We start from the raw sequence: 21,526 nt of genomic DNA on the forward strand, positions 1-21,526 counted from the left end.
GTTTTCAGTGACTAAATATTTGGAAGTCTCTCTTTCTTCCTAGTCTGTCTTTGTCTGGAAGCTCGTCTGAAATCTGTCCACTGTGAGTGACCCTGCTTGTACTTAAAATACCTATGACATAGCTTTCAGAATCACAGCAACTCACAAGCCACCAGAGTACAACAAGAGCTTATAAAATGAAGAAAAAGAGAGATATAAAACCAGATTTAACCCCAGGAGTTTGGGCGGCAGGTAGTGCATCAGCGTCCAGGCAACTCAGCTTCCAGAAGATTCTCTGTGCCCTGCGGCCCACAGACTCCCGGCACATGCCTTTCCCGCTGCCGTTATGCCCAAGAGGAAATTCAACTCCAACAAAGAGTGGTGACGGAGGAGCCCAAGAAGATATCAATGAGGTTGTCAGCTAAATCTGCTCCTGCAAAAGTGGAAACCAAGCAAGTAAAAACAGCAGGAAAGGATAAATCGACAGACAAAAAAAATGCAAACAAAAGGGAAATGGCTGAAGTGGCTAGCCAGGAAGCTAAAGAAGATTTTCCTGCCCAAAATGGAGAAATTAAAAATGAGGAGCGTCCGATCTCTGATGAAACAGGAGAGTAAGAAACTAAGTTGGATTACTGTTTATAAATCATGTCGTATCGGTACCAATCTTCTTCTACAATTCAGAGGAATATTTTTATCAGCTATTTTGTAAATGCAAGTTTTTCAGTAACTCTTAAACACATTTTTAAGGAGGAAATCCCACTTCACCCCATTTTTTAAGGCTAAATTCTTTTTTGTAAGAGGTGAAATCATTTGCTGGCTGTTTATTTTTTGGTACAACCAGAAAATAGTGTGATGTTGACTGGTGAGAGGTTTTGACTATTTTGGGTGTCAACTTAACAATCCAATGGTGGAGGGAGTATTTTTTATATCCCATAACACAAAGCATGGAGTCCTGGTGTGGTGCTGTGGATTAATGTGGCAGACTGCAAAGCCATTTGAACTGCAAGGTTGGCAGTTCAAGCTCACCAGCTGCTTCTTGGAAACCCAATACAGGGTCATTGTAGGTCAGCACTGACTCAATGTCACATAACAACAATAACAACAATACAAAGCATACTTAATGATAATTGGGAGTCACAGTCATACATCTGTATGACTTGAAATTTTTTAAATCTACTTCCATGCTGGATTTTAGCAGAACCACTCCTCTTGGCTCTGTGTGTCAGTACTGCATGATTTCTCTGATATCTTTGTTTGTGGTAGTCTCATTTCCCTCAAAATATTGTTATGTGTTGTGAAAGATTGAAATTTTGAGTGTGTAGAGTGCATGATGTTAAATGGTGAATTAGTAGGACTTATTACTATCACTTACCACTTGTCTGTCAGTTGGTCATACTGTGGTGGCTTGCCTGTTGCTGTGATTTAGGAAGCTGTGCCACAGGTATTTGAAATACAAGCAGGGTCACCCACGATGAACAAGTTTCAGGTGAGCTTCCAGAAAAAGACAGACTAGGAAGAAGGAGAGACCAACTACTTCTGAATATTTCATCACTGAAAACTGTATGAATAGCAGAAGAACACTGAAATCACCAGAATTTTTAATATTGAAACACGATGAAGAGCACCAGAATATTGGCAGATATAGTGTCAGAACACGAGCCCCTTGGGTTGGAAGGCACTCAAAATACAACCAGGGAAGAGCTGCCTCCTCAACGGAGACTTGACCGTGATGATATGAATAAAGTAAAGCCTTCGGGACCTTCATTTGTTGATAGGGCACAAGTCAAATAGAAAAGGAAACAGTTGCACACATCCATTAATAATTAGAACATGGAATGTACGAAGTATGCATCCAGAAAAATTGTAAATTGTCAAGTGAAATGGAATGCATAAACATCAATATTCTAGGCATTAGTGAGCTGAAAGGGACTGATATTTGAATCTGAAAATAACATAGTTTACTATGCTGGGAATGACAAATTGAGGAGGAATGGCATCACATTCATCATCAAAAAGAGCATATCAGGATCTGTTTTAAAATACAATGCTGTCTGTGATAGGATAATATCCATATGCCTACAAGAAAGACCAGTTAATACAACTATTATTCAAATTTATGTGTCAAACTCTAAAGCCAGTTATGATGAAACTGAAGACCTCTACTAACTTCTTTAGTCTAAAGTTGATCAAGCTTTCAATAAAAATGTATTGATAATTTCTGGTGATTGGAATGCAAAGGTTGAAAAAAAGAGGAAGCATGAATAGTTGGAAAATATAGTCTTGGTGATTAAAGCAATACTGTGCCACATTGGTCTACTGGTGAGTGGAAGTGGGGGGAAAAGCAGAAATGAAGATGTTTGCTGAGATCAACCACTGTCATTGACCTGGAGATGAGGGACTGAAGAGGAAAGACTAGTTGGTCTGAAGGATAGTGAGACCTAGGGACTCCTGGGCCCATGGACAAGGATATAGCCATGGAGAGTTAGACCTGAAAATGAAGCATCCAGCTAATATGAAGTGAGGGGAGACACACAAGAATGCCCAAACTTGCAGATAGTACCCATGTGACCTAACTTCGATGACTGGATGTTTGGAGCTTGAGTAGAAGAAGTAAATTTTGATAAAGGAAACAAGTGTAAGACTCAATGGGAGTATACGCTCTGATTGGTGACCACGTTCATCACCAATGCAGGGAAGTGAGGGAAAAGCAGCAATGAAGCTGCAAGCTAAACCCCACAATGCTCAATAGACTCCTGTGAACCTCTATGGAGACTTGGTTGGCCAGCAGTGTGGCAAGTCCAAGGGACTCTTGGACCCAGAGTCAGCAAGATAGTCACAGAGGACTAGAGTGGGGAGCAAAGCATCCAGCTGATAAGAAGAGAGGGCACATGCATAAGTATATCCACACTTGCAGATAATACCCACTTGACCTGGCTTCATTGGCTAGATGATCAGAGCTCAACCAGAAGAAGAAAGAAGAGGGGAAAAAGGAATAATCTGATACAATTTGATGAACTTGAAATACACCTATGAAAGCAGTAGCTCAAAAAAGGGAACAAATCTTCACAGTGAAGATCATTCCCACCCCCGCTGAACATGGAGAGGATAGGGATGGGCAACTTAGACGTTGACTACCCAGAATGGGGCAGGCGGGGTTGGGGGGGCGGGTTACAGAGGCAAGAAGTGACTGACTTACAAGCTTTCAAGAGTGAACCTAGATCCAGAGGGCATGAAGCAAGGTAGAATCTCCACTGAGTAGTATCCTTTCTGTCTAGTCAGGGCAGATGAAAGGAGATATGGATAGGTCTCTTGCGATACAATAGTGAATAATTGTTATCAGGACTGATTGTAAAGGCTGTAAATGTAAAGGTAGATATTTTTTGGCAAACGGAGGGGAGTGACTAACTTTGAAGCCTAGGAGCGGAGGTCCCTGGGACCACCAAGGGAGAAGAGAGGAGAACAGAACCCTACTCAGAGAAGCAGTGATGCCAGGGATGGAGGCAGAGATGATGATGTGGGGAGATGGTATGGCTGGGAACTTTAGACCCAAAGAGGGAGAAGGGCTGTTTGCGGACGACCAGAGGAGGGGGCAGGCTTGCGGGCTATACCCTTTGGTTGATGGAGGATTCATGGAGTGGATTGTAACCATGACAAGGAAACGATATACGACGGGGTCAGTGTGAAGCTAACGCCCTCCCATGTAAACTATCACATAATTTACAATAAAGCATTAAAATTAAATAAAAAATAAAAAAAGAAGATGAAAGGAGTACAGAGTCACTGTACCAAAAAGAAATGGTCAATGTTCTACTATTTCAAGAGGTAGTATATGATCAACAGCCAGTGAAACAGAAGGAAGAAGTACAAGGTGCACTGAAGGCATTGGGAAAAAAACAAGGCATCAGAAATTGATATAATACAAATTGAATTCTTTTAACAAACTGAAAAAGCACTGGAGACACTCTCTCATTTATGCCAAGAAATTTGGAAGACAGCTACCTGGCCAACTGACTAGAAGAGATCCATATTTGTTCCCATTTCAGAGAAGTGACCCAATGGAGTGCTAGAATGATTAGACAATATCATTCATATAATAGGCAAATAAAATTTTGCTAAAGACAATACAAAAATGGCTGCAAGCATGCATTGACAGAGAACTTCCAGAGGTTCACAGAGGTTCAAGCTATATTCAGATGAAGATGTGGAATGAGGGATATCATTGCTGATGTCAGATGGATCTTGGCTGGAAGTAGAGAATACCAGAAAGATGTTTACCTGTCCTTTATTGACTACGCAAAGGCTTTCGATTCTGTGGACCATGACAAGCTATAGACAACACTGCAGAGAATGAGTATTCCAGAACATTTAATTGTGTTCATGAGGAATCTGTACATAGACCAAGAGGTAGTTTTAGTTACAGAACAAGGGAACACTGAATGTGTTAAAATTAGGAAAGGTGTGCACCAGGGTTGTATTCTTTCACCATATTTATTCAATCTGTATGCTGAGCAAATAATCCGAGATGCTGGATTATATGAAGGATAAAGTGGCATCAAGATTGGAGGAAGAGTCATTAATATTCTGCGATATGCAGATAATACAACCTTGCTTGCTTAAAGTGAAGAAGACTTAAAGTACTTACTGATGAAGATCAAAGGTCACAACCTTCGGTACAGATTGCACCTCAACACAAAGAAAACAAAAATCCTCACCACTACACCAATAGACCACATCCATATAATGGAAAAAAGATTGAAGTTGTCAAAGACTTCAATTTGTTTGTATCAACCATCAATACTCATGAAAGCAGCAGTGAAGAAATCAAAGGATGTATTTCATAGGCTAATGTACTGCACAAGACCTCTTTAAAGTGTATTTTCAATAGCAAAGACGTCAGTTTGAGGACTAAGTTGTGCCTGACCCAGACCATGGGATTTTCAATATGCATGTGAATAAGAAAGACTACAGAAGAATTGATGCATTTGAGTTATAGTGTTGGAGGAGAATATTAAAAGTACCTTAACTTCCAAACAAACAAAGAGACCCATTTTGTAAGAAGCACAGTCAGAATTTTCCTTGGAAACCAAGATGGCCAGACTACGTCTCTCACATTTCGGACATATTATCAGGTGAAGAAGATCATGTTGGGTAAAATGGAAGAACAGAGAAAAAGAGAATGGCCATAATGAGATGGGTTGGCACAGTGGCAGCACTAATGGGCTCAGGCATAGCAACGATTGTGATGTGGGCACAGGACCAGGCAATGTTTCATTCTGTCATTCATAGTGTCACTATGAGTCGGTGCTGACTTGATGGCACCTAATAACAACAGTATGACTATCAACAATTGAAGATGCTAGTGCTTGAAAAATTTGGTTACAAGAAAATTTTAGTACAAAGAAAAATTTGCCTCCAAATTTAAAGGTTGGAAGTCACTGGAATTTAGAAACTAATAGTAACTGCCTGGCTCTTAGATTTTTGGTAAGTACATTGAGAATTGTGTACAAATTGTTCATGTTTCTGTACTGATCCTTAAATCAAGCAATAAAACACCAATTATGGAAAAAAAAACAGATTTAAATCCTTAGAATTTCAGGTATTGTGATTTTTCAATGTGGGCTAAAAATATTCTTAAAATATTTAAATTAACAAAATATAGACTCATAAGTTTGACTCTGTATTTACCTAAAGTACCTGGTATATGTCAAAATAAACCAAATACAAAAGTAAGAAAACAAATAATAAAATCCTATAACAGCAAGAAAAACAAACATGTGATTCTTGACATTTTAAAAGTCAAATTAATCATAATTTAGTAATCAAATTAATATAGCATATGTGATCTATAACTGTACAAAGGGGAATAAGTCTACTGCCTTGGCAGGGTTCAATGTCAATGTCAGGGTCCTTGTAGACAAAGATGGGGAATCTCTGTCCTGAAATGGTAAGATTTGGATGGGCTAAATTGAGAATCTTTAGCTGTCAGATTCTCAGAACAATCTAGCTTAACAGAAGTGCTTCCTTCTCCCTGCTAGAGAAGGGTAGTCTCTCACCTTGCAATACTTCAAAGGTCTCACAAGATGATGTTTGTCCTTTTAAAGATCTGGCTTGCTTACTGGCTTGCATTGCTTCCAAGGTAATAACCAGCTCAGGTCTCAACATAGCAGAAGGGGGAAATATTGTGCCTGCCTTCAGGAGGTTATAGTTTATCTACCGAAGCAATTATGGGATCTGACTAATATCAGAAAATATTGGTAAAATATAAGGGAATGAAACTTTGAGTGCATTGGACCAAAAGATTGCAATATGAACATTAGCTGAGGAAGAACATACTGGCATGGATGATCTGGTGTATGATTACTGAAGGTTCAATGTCACTTAGAGATAATTCTTACACTCCTGTGATGGATCTTGGAAGCTTGACTGAGCCAATGACCTACAACAGTGAATAAAGTGCAGATGATAAAAGTTGGAAATATTTGACTAGATTAATCATGAAGGACTAATCACATGACCTAATCAGAAGACCCAGAGGACAATCCTTTCATTAAGGCAGTAGCAAGCTCTCTGGGAAAACTGGTGATAGATATCCTCTGCTAGTCATGTTGCTGTTGTTGTGAGGTGCTGTCTAATCAGTTTTAACTCATAACAACCTTATGCACAACAGAAGGGAACACTGCCAAGTCCTGCGCCAACTTCACAATCATTGTTATGCTTGAGCCCATTGCTGCTGCCACTGTGTCAATCCATCTCATTGGGGGTCTTCCTCTTTTTCTATAATCCTCAATTTCATCAAGCATGATGTCCTTCTCTAGGGATTGGTTCCTCTTGAAGGCTTCTAAGGAGCACTCAGTTGTACTTCTTCCAATGCAAACGTGTTTGTTCTTCTGACACTCCGTGGTATCTTCAGTATTTTTCTCCAACATTGCAACTCAAATGCATTGATTCTTCTAAGGTCTTCTTTATTGGTTGTCCAACTTTCACATGCATATGAGGCTTTTAAAAATATCATGGTTTGGTCTGGCGCTACTTAGTCCCCAAACTAATACCTTTGCTCTTGAACACTTTAAAGAGATCTTGTGCAGCAGATTTGCATAATGCAATATGTAATTTGATTTCTTGATTGCTGCTTGCATGAGTGTTGACTGTGGATCTAGACAAAATAAATTCATGGTCATGGTTAACATAAAAAAGGAAATTAGTCTCTCTAGTATCAAAACTGTTGATGAGGTTGGGGCATGGACAAGGTCAAAGCCAAATGTTGTTGCTGTTAAGTGCTGTCAAGTCAGTTCTGACTCATAGTGACCCTGTATAGGGTTTCTGAGGAGTGGTTAGTGGGTTTGAACTGCCTGCCACCTTTGAGGTTCAAATCAACCTTGTGGTCCAGTGCTTATCCTACAGCATCACACAAGGACTCCAAAGCCAAAGGGTAAAACTTAAATATTAGAGTCAAGGTGGATATACTTGCTTTTATGGACAACAAATGAAGAGTGGCAATCCAGGTTCCTTGCCCTGCAGAGACTTATGGAAATGGTTAACAAATAATGGTGAATCAAATGGCAATATTGCTGTTGTTGTTGTTAAGTGCCATGTGTTCTGACTCATAGCGACCCCATTTAGGGTTTCTGAGGTGCAGCTGGTGGGCTTGAACTGCCGGCTTACTGGTCCTACAGTGCCATACAAGGACTCCAAAATCGCTCAATATAGATGAACAGTTAATTTAGGATGTTACCTGAGTTGTTGAAAGAAAGAGCTGGTGAGCAAGGGACTGAGATTAGACAATGCAAAGAAATATAATTATCCATCATCCTTTTTCTACATCCGAATCGATCCTCAGAATCAGAGCCTCTAAAAAGGACTTTACAAGAGCACCTCAATATTTTCTCATTTGAACCTTCAGCCATTTTACCAGAGTTACTGTGAAATGGGGAGAAAAAGAAAAAAAAAAAAAAAAACAGAAAGAAAGAAAAGCATTTTGAGGAATTTTGGACAATATGGCATTTAAGATGACACCAGTGTCAAAGACTTACACTGTTACCGTGGTCCTCACATTAAAGTGGGACTTTTAGCAACCTATAAAATATAAATAATTTCTGACCCAATTTGCCTTAAAGAGAGTCCAGTACATCTTCTTCATGAGTATATAATTGGAATGAATATTCTTAATGTCTGGCCAAATAGCATCCATATAATCATTAACTATAAGCACAAAAAAGAAATGTATCACACATATTGCTCTTTGACTTACTGTTTCTTCTCTTAACATGGTATGATATGCAGTAGTGGAAAAGAATATATCCAAACATTATCAACATTTTAAAAATTAGTGTATATGCTTTGAAAACCAGTTTCCATACAAATTATGTTAGAGAGTAGAATTATAGGTAGAGGATTTAATTTTTATGTTATTTAAAATTATTCATGTAATACAATAATATGCTATTACTGTTCAAACTAAAAGAAAATGACAAAAGAATTCCTAATGGAAGACTGGGTAAGAACAAGATTATTTGCACATTCTCAAGGGTAGATGTGTGTTATGTAGGGTCTGAGCCTATTATACCTTGAGATTCTGTTTAAGAAAAAAGAAGAAACCATAGAACTATGTGATCACATGACTAGGGCCCTTCAAGTCCTTGGAAACAGTATTTGTGTGAGAGAGAAGTCCGGAGACTCAGGCTTGTTAGCTTCATAGTATATAGACATGAAAAGACTGAAAGAATACTCAAATTGTTTTTGATAGTCATCACTGAGAAATTGAATTATTGTGAATGAAATAAAAGTATTTCCAGTCTAAATTATTCCTCTTAGGCATAGAACTATATTAAAAGTAAAATTGTAACAAGAGAATGAGAGATGAGAGAAAGAATTAAGGGAAACTAGTCTCAAGATATTTAGCAGAGAAGACAGGTAAATGGATGCTGTCTAACCCAGAATGTCAGAAAGTATTGACTACCACTCATTGTTTCCCAGAATTAAGCAGGGATCTGTGGCTCTGGGGATGACTGGAACAGAACAGAGTATATAATGGAAATTTTCTAACGTAATTATTTCACTATATCAAACTTATTTTTTACAGATATTTCTTATTTCAACAATTTCATAACATAGTATGTACTGATGAATTTGAATACGTTGGATACCTTGTGATACTAATGAATTTGTTTCCTATTATAAATTCTTGGAATTCCATTTTAAGTAAAATTTATCATAAAGAATTAAAACGAGCTAACTACTCTTTTCTTGGATTTTATATCATAGAAGTCATATTTAAGGTAATCTAAAATCTGTATGTGCATATGTATTGAGTGAGCAAATGTCATGTGTTTAACATGGAGATTTTCTAAGTTCATTTTTCATCACTATGTGCAGACAGCTCTTAAAGGGTGTATGAGACTGTCTTTCAGTTCTCAAAGCAAATAAATATACTTTAACATTTAATCTGATTGCTGGGTAACTGAATAAAAAAAATGCATGCTTTAAATATTGATTTTGCATTTGCACAAATCCATTTTTAAGTGGTGTGTGTCAAAAAGCACAGAGTAAGTTTCAAAGTTACTGCCAGTCTTCCTAAACTTATGCAAGGTGGTGGTCTGTGGATGTTCATTTTATTATATTTATACTAGATAGGCAAATAGATAATTTATATGCTGCTGTTTTGTGCCATCCAGTCATAGTGACCAGTTCCAATTGTGCCAGTTCCAATTCATAGTGACCTTGTATAGGGTTTCCCAAGAGCAGTTGGTGGGCATGAAATGCCAACTTTATAGTTACCAGCCTGGTGCTTATCCTACAATACCACATCAGGACTCAGATACTTACTTATATAGGTAGATTTTTTTAATATATATATTTTATAACTTGTTTTTTTTTTTTAAATCCATTGAAAAGGTAATTGTTAGGTGATGAAAAATATATGCTGAAACCAGGGTTGCTATGAGTTTGAACCAACTTGATGATACTTACCAACAACAATTATATGTCATACAGATCAACAGTAAGCTGTAATATAAAACATTTATAACCAGGAAATATAAATAAGGAATTACATCTGATATTAGTTGATGTGTGTTGTTGTTAGATGCCATCCAGTCAGTACTAACTCATAGCAACCCTATACATAACAGAAGGAAACACTGCCCAGTCCTGGGCCAACCTCACAATTGTTGCCATTCTTGAGCCCATTGATGCTGCCACTTTGCCAGTGAATAAAGTGTAACCTTTTAATAAACAAACCTTTAAATTTTGAATTACTTTAATAAATCTCTTGAATGATTATCACATCACACAGAGTACATAACTTTTTCTTGATTGCTCAATATCACTATCACCACTGTGGATCTCAACTGTAAAATACTGTAAAATGAGACACAACCCCCAGGATTAATGTGGTATTCAGGACTGTTTGTTTGAAATGAAACGGCCCTCGAATACTGTTTATGGTTTGAATTTGACTGTCCTTCCATTTTTGACTTTTTCAGGTGTTGTTTTACTTTAATCTGCTGTCATTATATAAATTCATTTCTTTTCACCTATGTTGTTGTTGTTGTTAGGTGCCATCAAGTCGGTACCAACTCATAGCGACCTTATACGCAGCAGAACGAAACACTGACCGATCCTACACCAACCTCACTACTGCTGTTGCCACGCTTGAGTCCACTGATGCTGTCACTTGGCCAATCCATCTCATTGGGGATCTTCCTCTTTTTCTTTGACCCTCCACCTTACCAAACATGATACCCTTCTCCAGTGAGAAGTCCCTCCTGACAATATGTCTGAAGTATGATAGACAAAGTTTGAGCATTTTTGGCCTCCAAGGAGCACTCTGGCTGCACTTCTTCCAAAATGCATCTGTTGGTTCTTTTGGCAGCCCATGTACTTTAAATATTCTCCTCCAACACCATAACTCAAAGGCATCAATTCTTCTATGGTCTTCCTTATTCACTGTCTAGCTTTCGCATGCATATGAGGTTGTTGAAAACACCATGGCTTGGGTCAGACGCACCTTAGTCCTCAAGCTGACATCCTTGCTCTTAAACATTTTAAAAAGGTCTTGTGCAGCAGATTTGCCTAATGCAATACGTCATTTGATTTCTTGACTGCTGCTTCCAATAGTATTGATAGTTGATTCAAGAAAAATGAAGACCTTGACAACTTCAATCTTTTCTCCGTTGATAAGAATGTTGTTTATTGGTCCAGTGGTGAGGATTTTTGTATTCTTTACATTGAGATGTAATCCATACCGAAGGCTGTGCTGTTTGATCTTCATCAGTAAATGTTTTAAATCCTTTTCACTTTCAGCGAGCAAGGTGGTATCATCTGTTAATGAGTCTTCCTCCAATCCTGATGCCCAATTTTTCTTCATAGAACCCAGCTTCTCGAATTATTTGCTCAGCATACAGGTTGCACCTATGAGTTACAGAGTAGAACTCCCCCATAGGGTTTTCTTGGCTGTAATCTTAAATAGGAGGAGCTCCGGTAGTGTAGTAGTTACGAATTGGGCTGCGAACTGCAAGGTCAGCAGTTTGAAACTACCAACTGCTCCGCGGGAGAAAGATGAGGCTTTCTACTCCTGTAAAGATTTACAGCCTCGGAAACCCTTTTCAGGGTCGCTATAGGTCGGAACTAACTTGACAGCACGTAACAACAACAACAATCTTAATGGAAGCAGTTGGTCAGGCTTTCCTTCTACAACACAGCTGGGTGGCATTGAACCACTAAGCTTCAGCTTAGTAGTCAGCCATCTGTGCTAACCTATATCAACAATCCTGTGAGATTTCCTCCCTTCAACAACAGGAAAAGTGTGAACTGTGCTTGTTTAATTGTGGTTTTCTATCACTGTATACCAGACAAATAGTATCTTAAGTTAGATCAGAGAAAATGCTAAATGTTGATGTTCTTATTATTGTGCACAAGAAATCCTAAAAGCAAACACAAAATAATGTGGTCTATTTTTAAATCAACAGATGGTAGCTTTGAGGAAGGATTATTTTTTACAAACCTGGAACTTATTTGAATTAGCAATGACAATTGCTGGTATCATAGATGTAACATTTTATGAGACACAAGAGACAACAGCCAATATAAGTAATTTAAATACTAAAGTAAAGAACTTCTTACAGTTTGTTGAACTACTTCGTTTACTACGTATTTTGAAGGTAAAGAATAGTTAAATCATGCGATTTCAAATTTCTTAACTGTTTCATGGAATACGTACTAAAATTGGTTTATTAGCCTTATAGTTGCCATTTTCTGTTAGACTAATGTTTATATTTTAAATTTTAGCTTCCTTTGGACAAATTAGGCTTTATAATATTTTGTATTATTAAGACCCAAATTATAGTAAAATCCATTTAACACACGAGAATGTAAAACTACTCATGACAAAATTTCCCTTGAATAGAGGAGAAATTCCATATAAATGTAAAAACAAATCAAACACAAAATATCGTAAATTTTATAAATACCTGAGCAATACAAGACAAATATCAACAAAACAAGTCAAAACAAAACTAGATGAGCCATTCATAGTGACAAAGCATAAAACATGTATTTATGTAGATAAAAAATTATACATATATATTTTGTATTATGTAGATCCATACTGGAGTCCTGGTATGGCACTGTAGGATAAAGTGCTGAACCACAAGGTCAGTTTGAACCACAAGATCTGCAGTTCATATCTACCAGTCGCTCCTTGGAAACTATCCAGGGTTACTATGAGTCAGAACTAACTCAACAGCACTTAATAACAACAAATCCATACTATTCTAGAACCATGGCATCAGAAATTACATTTGATTATCTAATATATCTTGGCATTGCTTAACACAATACAGAATTTTTTCTGTAACAATAATGATGAGTAATTATTTATTTTCTCTATGATAATTTCAGTGACATGAAACTCATTCCTCACACGAGGCATATGAAGCACAAATCGATCCTGATATATAGCCTGTGTCTTACTTCCTTAGGGCTACCATAGCAAACTAATTCATAATGAGAGACTTTAAAGAACAGAAACTTGTCCTCACAATTCTGGAGGTCTGAATCAGTGTATCGGCCATGCCAATTTCTTTTGAGGGCTTGAAAGAAAAACTATTCCATGGTCCCTTTCAATTTCTGGTGATTGCAGGCAATTCTTGGTGTATTTTTGAAGCTTATGAGATACATGTACCTCAGTCTTTTCATAGTGCCTGCATAACTCTGTATGTGACTATTTCATTGCCTGTGTCTACTCTCCCCTTTTTAAGACACCACTAAAGAGGGAGTAGGAATAGGACTCACCCTATTCTGGTAGACTTAGCAGATACATCTTCAAAGAAAAACCCATTTCCCCAAATAAGGTTACATAGATTGGGAGGTCAATATACCTTTTTGGAGGACACAGTTAATTTATACTGCTCTCCTTTTCTCTGTGTCTTTCTCTATTTAAACACAAAACAAGACACACACAAAAGCACATCCAGAGATCTATACGCTAGACTCTGAGCGAAGGAAAGCTAAACAAAATATAATTCATGTGACAATAAAGCTAACAGATTAGAATCTTTGTGTTCAGACCTTTATTGCTGAATGTTTATATGTTTATAAATGTTTGTTGCCACAGAGAGGTGTATTCCAAGACATTTTTCCCTTTTGTATAATATGGGACTGTAAGGGATGCTAAGGGAATCTTTTTGTGGCACTAAACTGCAAGGTCGGTGGTTCAAACTCAGCAGCTGCTCCTCAGAAACCCTATACAGGATTACTATGAGTCGGAACCGACTTGACGGAACTTAACAACAACAACAACAACAAGGGATGCTAAGAGGAGCCTGGATAGCATAGTGAGTTACATGTTCACCTGCTAACCACAAGGTCAGCTGCTCCATGAAAGGTGAGCCTTTCTGCTCCCTTAAAAATTTACAGCCTCAGAAACACTATACAGCAGACATGGGAAGCATCTGGCCTCCTTAGAGGGCCACAAACGCATTTGGTCTGGCCCTGCCATGGCTACTATAGGTGGGAATTTCAATAAATCTTTTTTCATAGCACCATAAATTTATATTAAGTGATATAAATATCCAAATGGCCCTTGGCAAAAAAAAAAAAAAAAAAAAAAAAATCTGCCCACCCCTGCTATACAGGGACACTATGAGTCTAAACTACTTGATGACCTACAACAACAACACCATTCATGTTCTTCCTTGTAGGCATGTGAATATTATCCTGTCACAATTATATTTCAAGGTAGATCTTAAAATGTTCCTTTTGATAATGAAAGTGACACCATTCCCCTTCGATTTATCATTCCTGGCATAGTAAACCATGTGATTGTCAGATTCAAAATAGTAATACTAGCCATGTCACCTCACTAATGCCTAGGATATCAATGTTTATATGCTTCATTTTATTTTTGACAAATACCAATTTTCCTAGAATTGTATTTCATACATTCCATGTTCTAACTGTTAATGGATGTTGACAGCTGTTTCTTCTCATTTTGAGTTGTGGCCCATCAGCAAATGAAGATCCCAAAAGCTTTACTCCATTCACATTATTATGGTCAACTCTACTTTGAGGAGGCAGCTCCTTCCCAGATGTATTTTGAGTGCCTTCCAACCTGAGGAGCTCATCTTCCAGTACTGTATCTGACAATATTCTGATGCTATTTATAATGTTTCAGTATTCTGGTGCAATCTTGCAGTATTCCACTGTTATTTATATGGTTTTCAGTGGCTAAACATTCATAAGTAGTCGGCCTTTTCTTCTTCCTAGTCTGGCAGTTCAGCTGACACCTGTCCTCTATGGATGACGCTGTTAGTATTTAAAATACTGGTGACATAGCTTCCAGCATCAAAACAACACATAGCCACCACAGTATGATAAACTGGCAGGTGCTTGGGGGATAGCATGAGGGGACTGTGGAGCATACACAGGGAAATCAGGAAACAACCAGCTTTGAAGACAAGATAATTGAAAAATGGTAAAGTATAAACAAACTCCCCACAAACAAATGAAGAGCAAAGAAGTTAATAGTAGAGTTTAAAAAGAAATATGGCTGTGGCAGGCTCTGACCCCAAAGGAGAATCTAGTCGAAAGTTTAGTAGATTTAATGCGCAAAAAGCAGAAGTACTTTATGGACTTCATCACTAAAACCTAAGCCCCCCAAATTAATCACATTGTTTTCCAAGAATTTGAACCACTTGGAGATAGCATCCTATTTTCTGTAAATGAGAATAAAGTCAAAAACTTCACATAGATGGTCAACAATGTTTGTTATAGGAAAATAGCCAGAGTCATGAAGTGAGGCATAACATAAGCAAGAACACTGGCAGGTTAATTGTAGTTCTGTTCTCTTCTAAACCGGACAAACACGTGCCTTCCTGAGCTACAGAAGGGAAGAAGTCACTCTTTTACTCCAAGCTACCATCTTTGGAGAGTGTCTCATTTCTTAGTGTCAACAACAAATCTGACCAACATATAGTGGAAGAGAATGCGTCTGATTTTTATTAAATTGTTGTCCTGTTTTTTTCAGCTTGTAACACCAAAGTTGTTGCAGTTAATAGACAAAACAATGAGTCAACAGCTGTCCTTTAGGTATGCTGTACTAAAAGGCTATGTCCAAGGTGAATTAGACATAATGACTATCATTGATCAGATCTCAAGTTCTAAGCAGGTTAAACAGGTGAGAAAAACCTTTGTACTAAGAAAAGGATTCCTTCCCTGCCCTATCACGCTCTTGTTTAATCCCTGAAAACCTCTCCTTTTCTTTTGATAATTTAGATGAAAAATTAATTAATTGCAAAACTAAAGATATTTTATGACAGTCCATTTTTCCAATGGAACTAACATCTCTTTTGTTCTGTAGATGTTATTAAAGCGGGTAACAAGAAATACTGGACGTGCTATGAAAAAATTAGGTAGGTAAATCTCACCCTAAAAACTGAGCTTGGCTCCATCTTATCATCACTATTTTAGAAAGGCAATGAATTTGATAACTAGACTGATCTTTGATCTTTGAGGACACCGATACCCTAATAAGGAGTCTTGGTGTGGCACTATGGGTCAATGTGCACAGCACTGGACTGCAAAGTCGGTTAAGCTCATCAGCCGCTCCTTGAAAATGCTATGCAAGTTCGCTATGAGTTGAAACCAACTTGATGGCACTTAATAACAACAACAATACCGTAATAATAATATAGTAGAAAACATCAGTGATCTTGTCTACTAATTTGGGTGAGAATAGTATAATACCACCTCATCACACTTCTCTCTGTCTTATAGCACAATGAAAGTCTTTTAATTTCTGTTTTAAACCCACAGATGAGCATGCCATGATTATACATACCATTATCCACCTTATGAAATATTTTCTCTTCCAAATTAGATGTACCTGTGCTTTCTTGAACCACAGAAGGGAAGAAACGATCCTGTCAGTCCACTTACCACGGAGCTGCCATCCTAGCAGTGTTGTTGTTATTAAATGCCATCGAGTCAGTTCTATCTCATAGAGATCCTGTATAGGGTTTCCAAGGAGTAGCTGGTGGGTTCGATTAATTTGCCGACCCTGTGGTTCACATTCCAGTGCTGCCCTTACAACAACATGCCAGGAGTCCCCATCCTAACATGGAGATGGTTTTAAACCATTTGCAGTCAGTTTTGACTCATGGCTGATTTTTGATTGCCAAGCTTTCCTTTCAAGGCACTTCTAGGTAGACTGATGCTCCAACCTTAAGTTAACAGCTAAGCATGTTAACCATTTACAGCACTCATGGACTCCTACATTTTAGATCTTATGATGAGTTGAAATCCAAAACAGTGTCTTATAGGTCTCTGTTAGAATGGCTGGGGAATTCCAGTTTCAAGCATGATAATAGGCTTTTGTCTGAGTCGTAAAATTGCAGACTGTGTCCTGGTGAGTGTACAGATACACATGGTTCTAACTGGCTCTAATAGTAGTATGTGAGGTGGGGTAAGGTTGAATGTGAATCACAAGATAGAGGCTGGAAACATTTAAAGGAGTATTAGATTCATAGTCCTTGGTGTTCCTCACAGACCTGTAGAACACATAGGGAAAACTCAGAGAGTGGCTCACAAGGTAGCGATGTGGATAAGCACCTTTATTGTGTTTTCCACAGGAAGTATGATGGGGAGAGGCTAGAACCCAGGGAGATTTTATTTGGAGCTATATTTAAAACTCTCAACTTGGGCTTGGGGTGCTACCAAAGGTGAAACTAAGGAGGCATCTTATTGAAGTATAGCAGAGATAGGTAGAGAAAAGGTTATTTTTTGTAGATGTGAAAACATTATAATACAGAAGCTAAAACATATGTTTAAGACCCCTATCCATAATATAGTGTTCATGTGTGAGAAAAAACAAGGGGGTGAATTTTATGCCAGGTGATGAGAAGCAAAAAGACACAGCAATCGAGAAAATAAGGTCAGCCTACTAAGGGACTCTGGTAGCGTAGTGGTTACAAGTTGGGCTGCTAACCTCAAGGTCAGCAGTTCAAACCTACCAACAGTTCTGCAGGAGAAAGATGAGGCATTCTGATCTGTAAATATTTACAGTCTTGAAAACCCTATAAAGTATACAGGGTCACTATGGGTCAGAACCAGCTCAACAGCACTTAACAACAACAACACGAAGGATCTAGTATGGCAGATAGTTTTCAAACCAGACAGGAGGCACTACCAATAAAAAGCCCCACATATAGAGTCTAACGGGGAAAAGTAAAGTATCTAGGAATACAGATCAGATAGACAAGAGAGCTTAGAGAGATGAGTCATCTAGATAAAAAGTTTGAGTGGAACCACTTAATCAGAACCATAACTGAACACAAAAATCCTGATTCAAATGGAATAGGAAAGCAGATCAAGCACTCCAGACATAAATTCCAGAACAGCCGCCCTGAGCTTAGTGCAAGTGGCTCAGGTAATCCTAGACCTGGGGTTGTCTGTTTTTCTCCATGGGCATAGCCGCAGACATGAGCAGTTACAGACAGAATTCTGGTGCCACTGGCAAACAATGATTGATGGCAGCAGTCCCCTCAGAGAGAGATGAATTCCCCTGTGTGAGATTCACTCCACAAGTTTGTCGCAGAACTATTAGGTCATGTTTACACAAAATATTTAAGACACTGCCTTTATTTCATCTGAAAATGTTTTTGTTATCTTCAGGCTACTTAGAGTATGATCATCCAGAAATTGCCATCACTATGAAAACGAAGGAAGAAATTCATGTCATGCTCAATATAGCAAGAGAAATTGTGAAAGATTTTAGGTTAAAAGGAATTATTCATAAACTTGAAAGTTCTGAAATTAATAAGGTAAGAAAGTATGTTCTCAAAAAGAGCATACTTGTTTGACATTCACTCATGATCTTGAAACCTACGTTTAACTCTTTCCCATAGAGGCCATCCCTGACAGATGAATATATAACTTAGAATCATTTTCTAAAGACAAACACCTGCCACAGAGTTTTCTTTTTACCACCCCAGTGGTCAACTTCTTTTCTCATTCTTGGCCTTGGCAATGAGAGACTATCTCTTTTTCGGTTAAAAATAAAACAACAACCTTCTGTTGTGAACTAAGTATTTACAGAGCAGATCATCAGTTTTACATTTAGCATATCATGTACTTTGCTTCATTATAATGATTGCAATCCCCTCCATGTACCATCAGTTAATAGTATTTACCACTATTCAATTTAAGTCTTGCATTTCTCCCTGTGTCTACTGCTACCTTCATCTTTCTTTTGCCAACCTCCCTCTTGTTGTATATTGCCTGTCTCATCACCCATGTCAACATATATCTACCTTTTAGCTGTGACTAATTTTCCATCCCCTCACCCTGTAACCATTATAGAATGTTTCTTTTATCAAGAAAACCTTTTCTTAACTTTTTACAACAGTGGAGACACTATCTCTTTGTCTGCTTTGTTCCCAAACCAACAGTCTGATGAATCTATTCTTCATTCAGAGCTAGCAAGGGTGTCCATATGATCCTCGGAATTATCTGTGGCACTAAGATAACTTTCTCCATAGACTGTGATTTATAAAAACACCTATTTGTAAGGTTAAGATTGATTGCATTTCCTTTCTCTAAGTCATTTAAATGGTATCTTGACATGTAAAGGGATAGAAAGGGTTATAGCAGTTCTATAAGACCAAATTGGGAATAATTTAAGAAAAAAAAAAAAGTTTTTATACATGTGAATTACATACTCAGAACTCCTCAATATGATAGCTGCAAATTGAATCTGGCAGTATAATAAAAGACTAATAATACTATGACTACTCTTATTCCCCCCCAAATAGCCTTGTAGTTCATTTATAAAGTGATCAATAAAGAAAAAAAACTTTTGTAGTTCACTCTTCATTGAAAGAGTTCAAGAAATGCTTAATAGGCTAGTATGGGAAGGAACATCCTCAACTTGAAAAAGGACATCTATTAACAATCTGAAGCAAGCATTGTGCAAGACGGCAATATATTTGGAAGCATCCCCAATTAAAGTCAAGAACAAAAGAAGGATGACCACTTCATTCCAAGTATTGTCCGAGGAACCTAGAATTCTCTGAGAGGTTAAGAAAGAAAGAAAGGAATTTGAAAGATGGAAATTACAGAAAGTAAAGATATAAAATACATCTAATGGCTGCTTAATAAAAAATACTACAGAGTTGATGGAATAGACATGTTCAGAAACAAGATCAATATACAAAATTCTATTCTAACAAATTTCAGAAAAAATATTCTATTCAAAATAGCATTTAGAAACTCTAAATCCTTAAATATGGACCTAGCACAAAATATATAACACCCATGTAGCAAGAGCTGGAAAACTGTAATGAAATCTAAATACATATTTCTATAGAACAGGAGTCTGCAAATCTTTCTTGTCATGGTCGAATAGTAAATATTTTATGTGGTACTACCTAAATCATTCTTGCCATGGACCAGGTACCTTACGGAAAATGAGAAAAGGATGTGTAAGAGGCATTTCACTAACATAAAAAGAAAAATTGCCAATAAATCCAGAAATGTGTTTAACATTTAATCAAGGAAAAAGAAACTAAAGCATTAAACATGTATTCAGGATTTTTTACGAATTGGAGCAGCAATAAATGGAGAATTGGAATTATATTTAGTTTACACTAATGAGGGAAAAAAGTTGCCTTTGAGTCTATTTTGACACATGGTGACCCCATATGGTGCATACTACACCTGTACTTCATAGGGTTTTCAAGGTTAAGACCTTTCAGAAGCAGATACCAGGCCTTTCTTCAGAGGCACCTTTAGGTGGGTTCAAATCACTCAAACTTTGAGTTAGTAGTTGAGTGCTTAATCATTTTGTCCACCCAAGGGTTCCTATGAAAAAACATCCACAAATAGATATACCAGAAAAACAGCATATAAGTACAGCCTTTCTGTGTGGCATTTAACAAATGAAAACTTTAAACATGCATGTCCTAAATCAGCAGTTATATGTGTAGTAATCAGTCCTACAGATATTCAAAAGTAAAGATAGTATGTTCAAACTTATATCTTAGAAGCCACCTACATGTCCCATCTGTTTGGGGATGATTATATAAAGTGGGACATATCTATGCAAATGAGCATTAGATGTAAATTAACAAGAATATGTAGTGACAGGAATAATTCACAAATATCTTACAAGTAGGAATAAAGCAGTTTTTAAAACAGTATGTAAAATATATCAGCTTAGGCTTTTTTAAATTCTATATATATAATTTTGCATTGGTCAAATCTTCTGCAAAGGACCTCTCTAAGGGGTTAAAAAAAATAAAAATAAAAAAGGTGTCACTTTGAAGAGTAAGGTGCACCTGATTCAAGTCATGAAATTTTCAATTGCCTTATATGCAAGCAAAAGCTGGACAATGAATAAGCAAGACTGGAGGAGAATTGATGCCTTTGAAAAATGGTGATGGTGAAGAATATTGAATGTGCCATGGAATGAAAAAATCTGTCTAGGAAGAGGTACAGCCAGAGAGTGCTCCTTATGAGGTGAGATTTATTTTCATAAACTTTGGTCATGTTATAAGAAAGGACTAGTTCCTGGAGAAGCACATCATGCTTGGTAAAACAGAGGATCAGCAAGAAAAGAGGAAAATCCTCAATGAGCTGACTTGGTCCAGTGGTTGTTAGAATGGACTCTGACCTAGGAAAGATTGTGAAGATGGCACAGGACTGGGCAGAGTTTTGATCTGCTGTACAAATGGTCACTAGAAGTTGGAGCTGACTCAATACCACCTAATAACAAAAACAATGTAATACATAAAAGATCTAGACAAATATATCCAACTTGTAACATTGATTGCCTCCAGAAGGAAATGGGAAGGATAGCGGGAGGATAAAGGGAGCCTTTAACTTTTTTTTTTTTATGTTTTATTGTGAATTATATGATAGTTTACATGAGAGAACTTTAGTTTTACATTCATTCCATTGTATATCATTTCATTGTCATAGTTCCAATCCCCTCCATGCATCATCAACCGACCAAAGGGTATACCCTACAAACCTGCCCCCTAAACTCTCCCCT

The 21,526-nt window shown here is 37.5% G+C and overlaps 1 protein-coding gene across 1 annotated transcript in view; it reads left to right on the top strand.

Annotated features, from left to right (window-relative positions):
* Positions 1-21,526, top strand: part of SLC9C1 (solute carrier family 9, subfamily C (Na+-transporting carboxylic acid decarboxylase), member 1) — a 138,469-nt gene that overhangs the window by 90,956 nt on the left and 25,987 nt on the right. The window contains exons 15-19 of the mRNA XM_006864212.1: positions 9,059-9,254; positions 11,946-12,137; positions 15,503-15,652; positions 15,836-15,887; positions 18,148-18,296. Coding sequence (XP_006864274.1) covers positions 9,059-9,254; positions 11,946-12,137; positions 15,503-15,652; positions 15,836-15,887; positions 18,148-18,296 — 739 coding nt within the window. The remainder of the gene's footprint in view (positions 1-9,058; positions 9,255-11,945; positions 12,138-15,502; positions 15,653-15,835; positions 15,888-18,147; positions 18,297-21,526) is intronic.

The sequence above is a fragment of the Chrysochloris asiatica genome, unplaced genomic scaffold (genome assembly GCF_000296735.1).
Source record: "Chrysochloris asiatica unplaced genomic scaffold, ChrAsi1.0 scaffold00061, whole genome shotgun sequence".
Taxonomy (NCBI): domain Eukaryota; kingdom Metazoa; phylum Chordata; class Mammalia; order Afrosoricida; family Chrysochloridae; genus Chrysochloris; species Chrysochloris asiatica.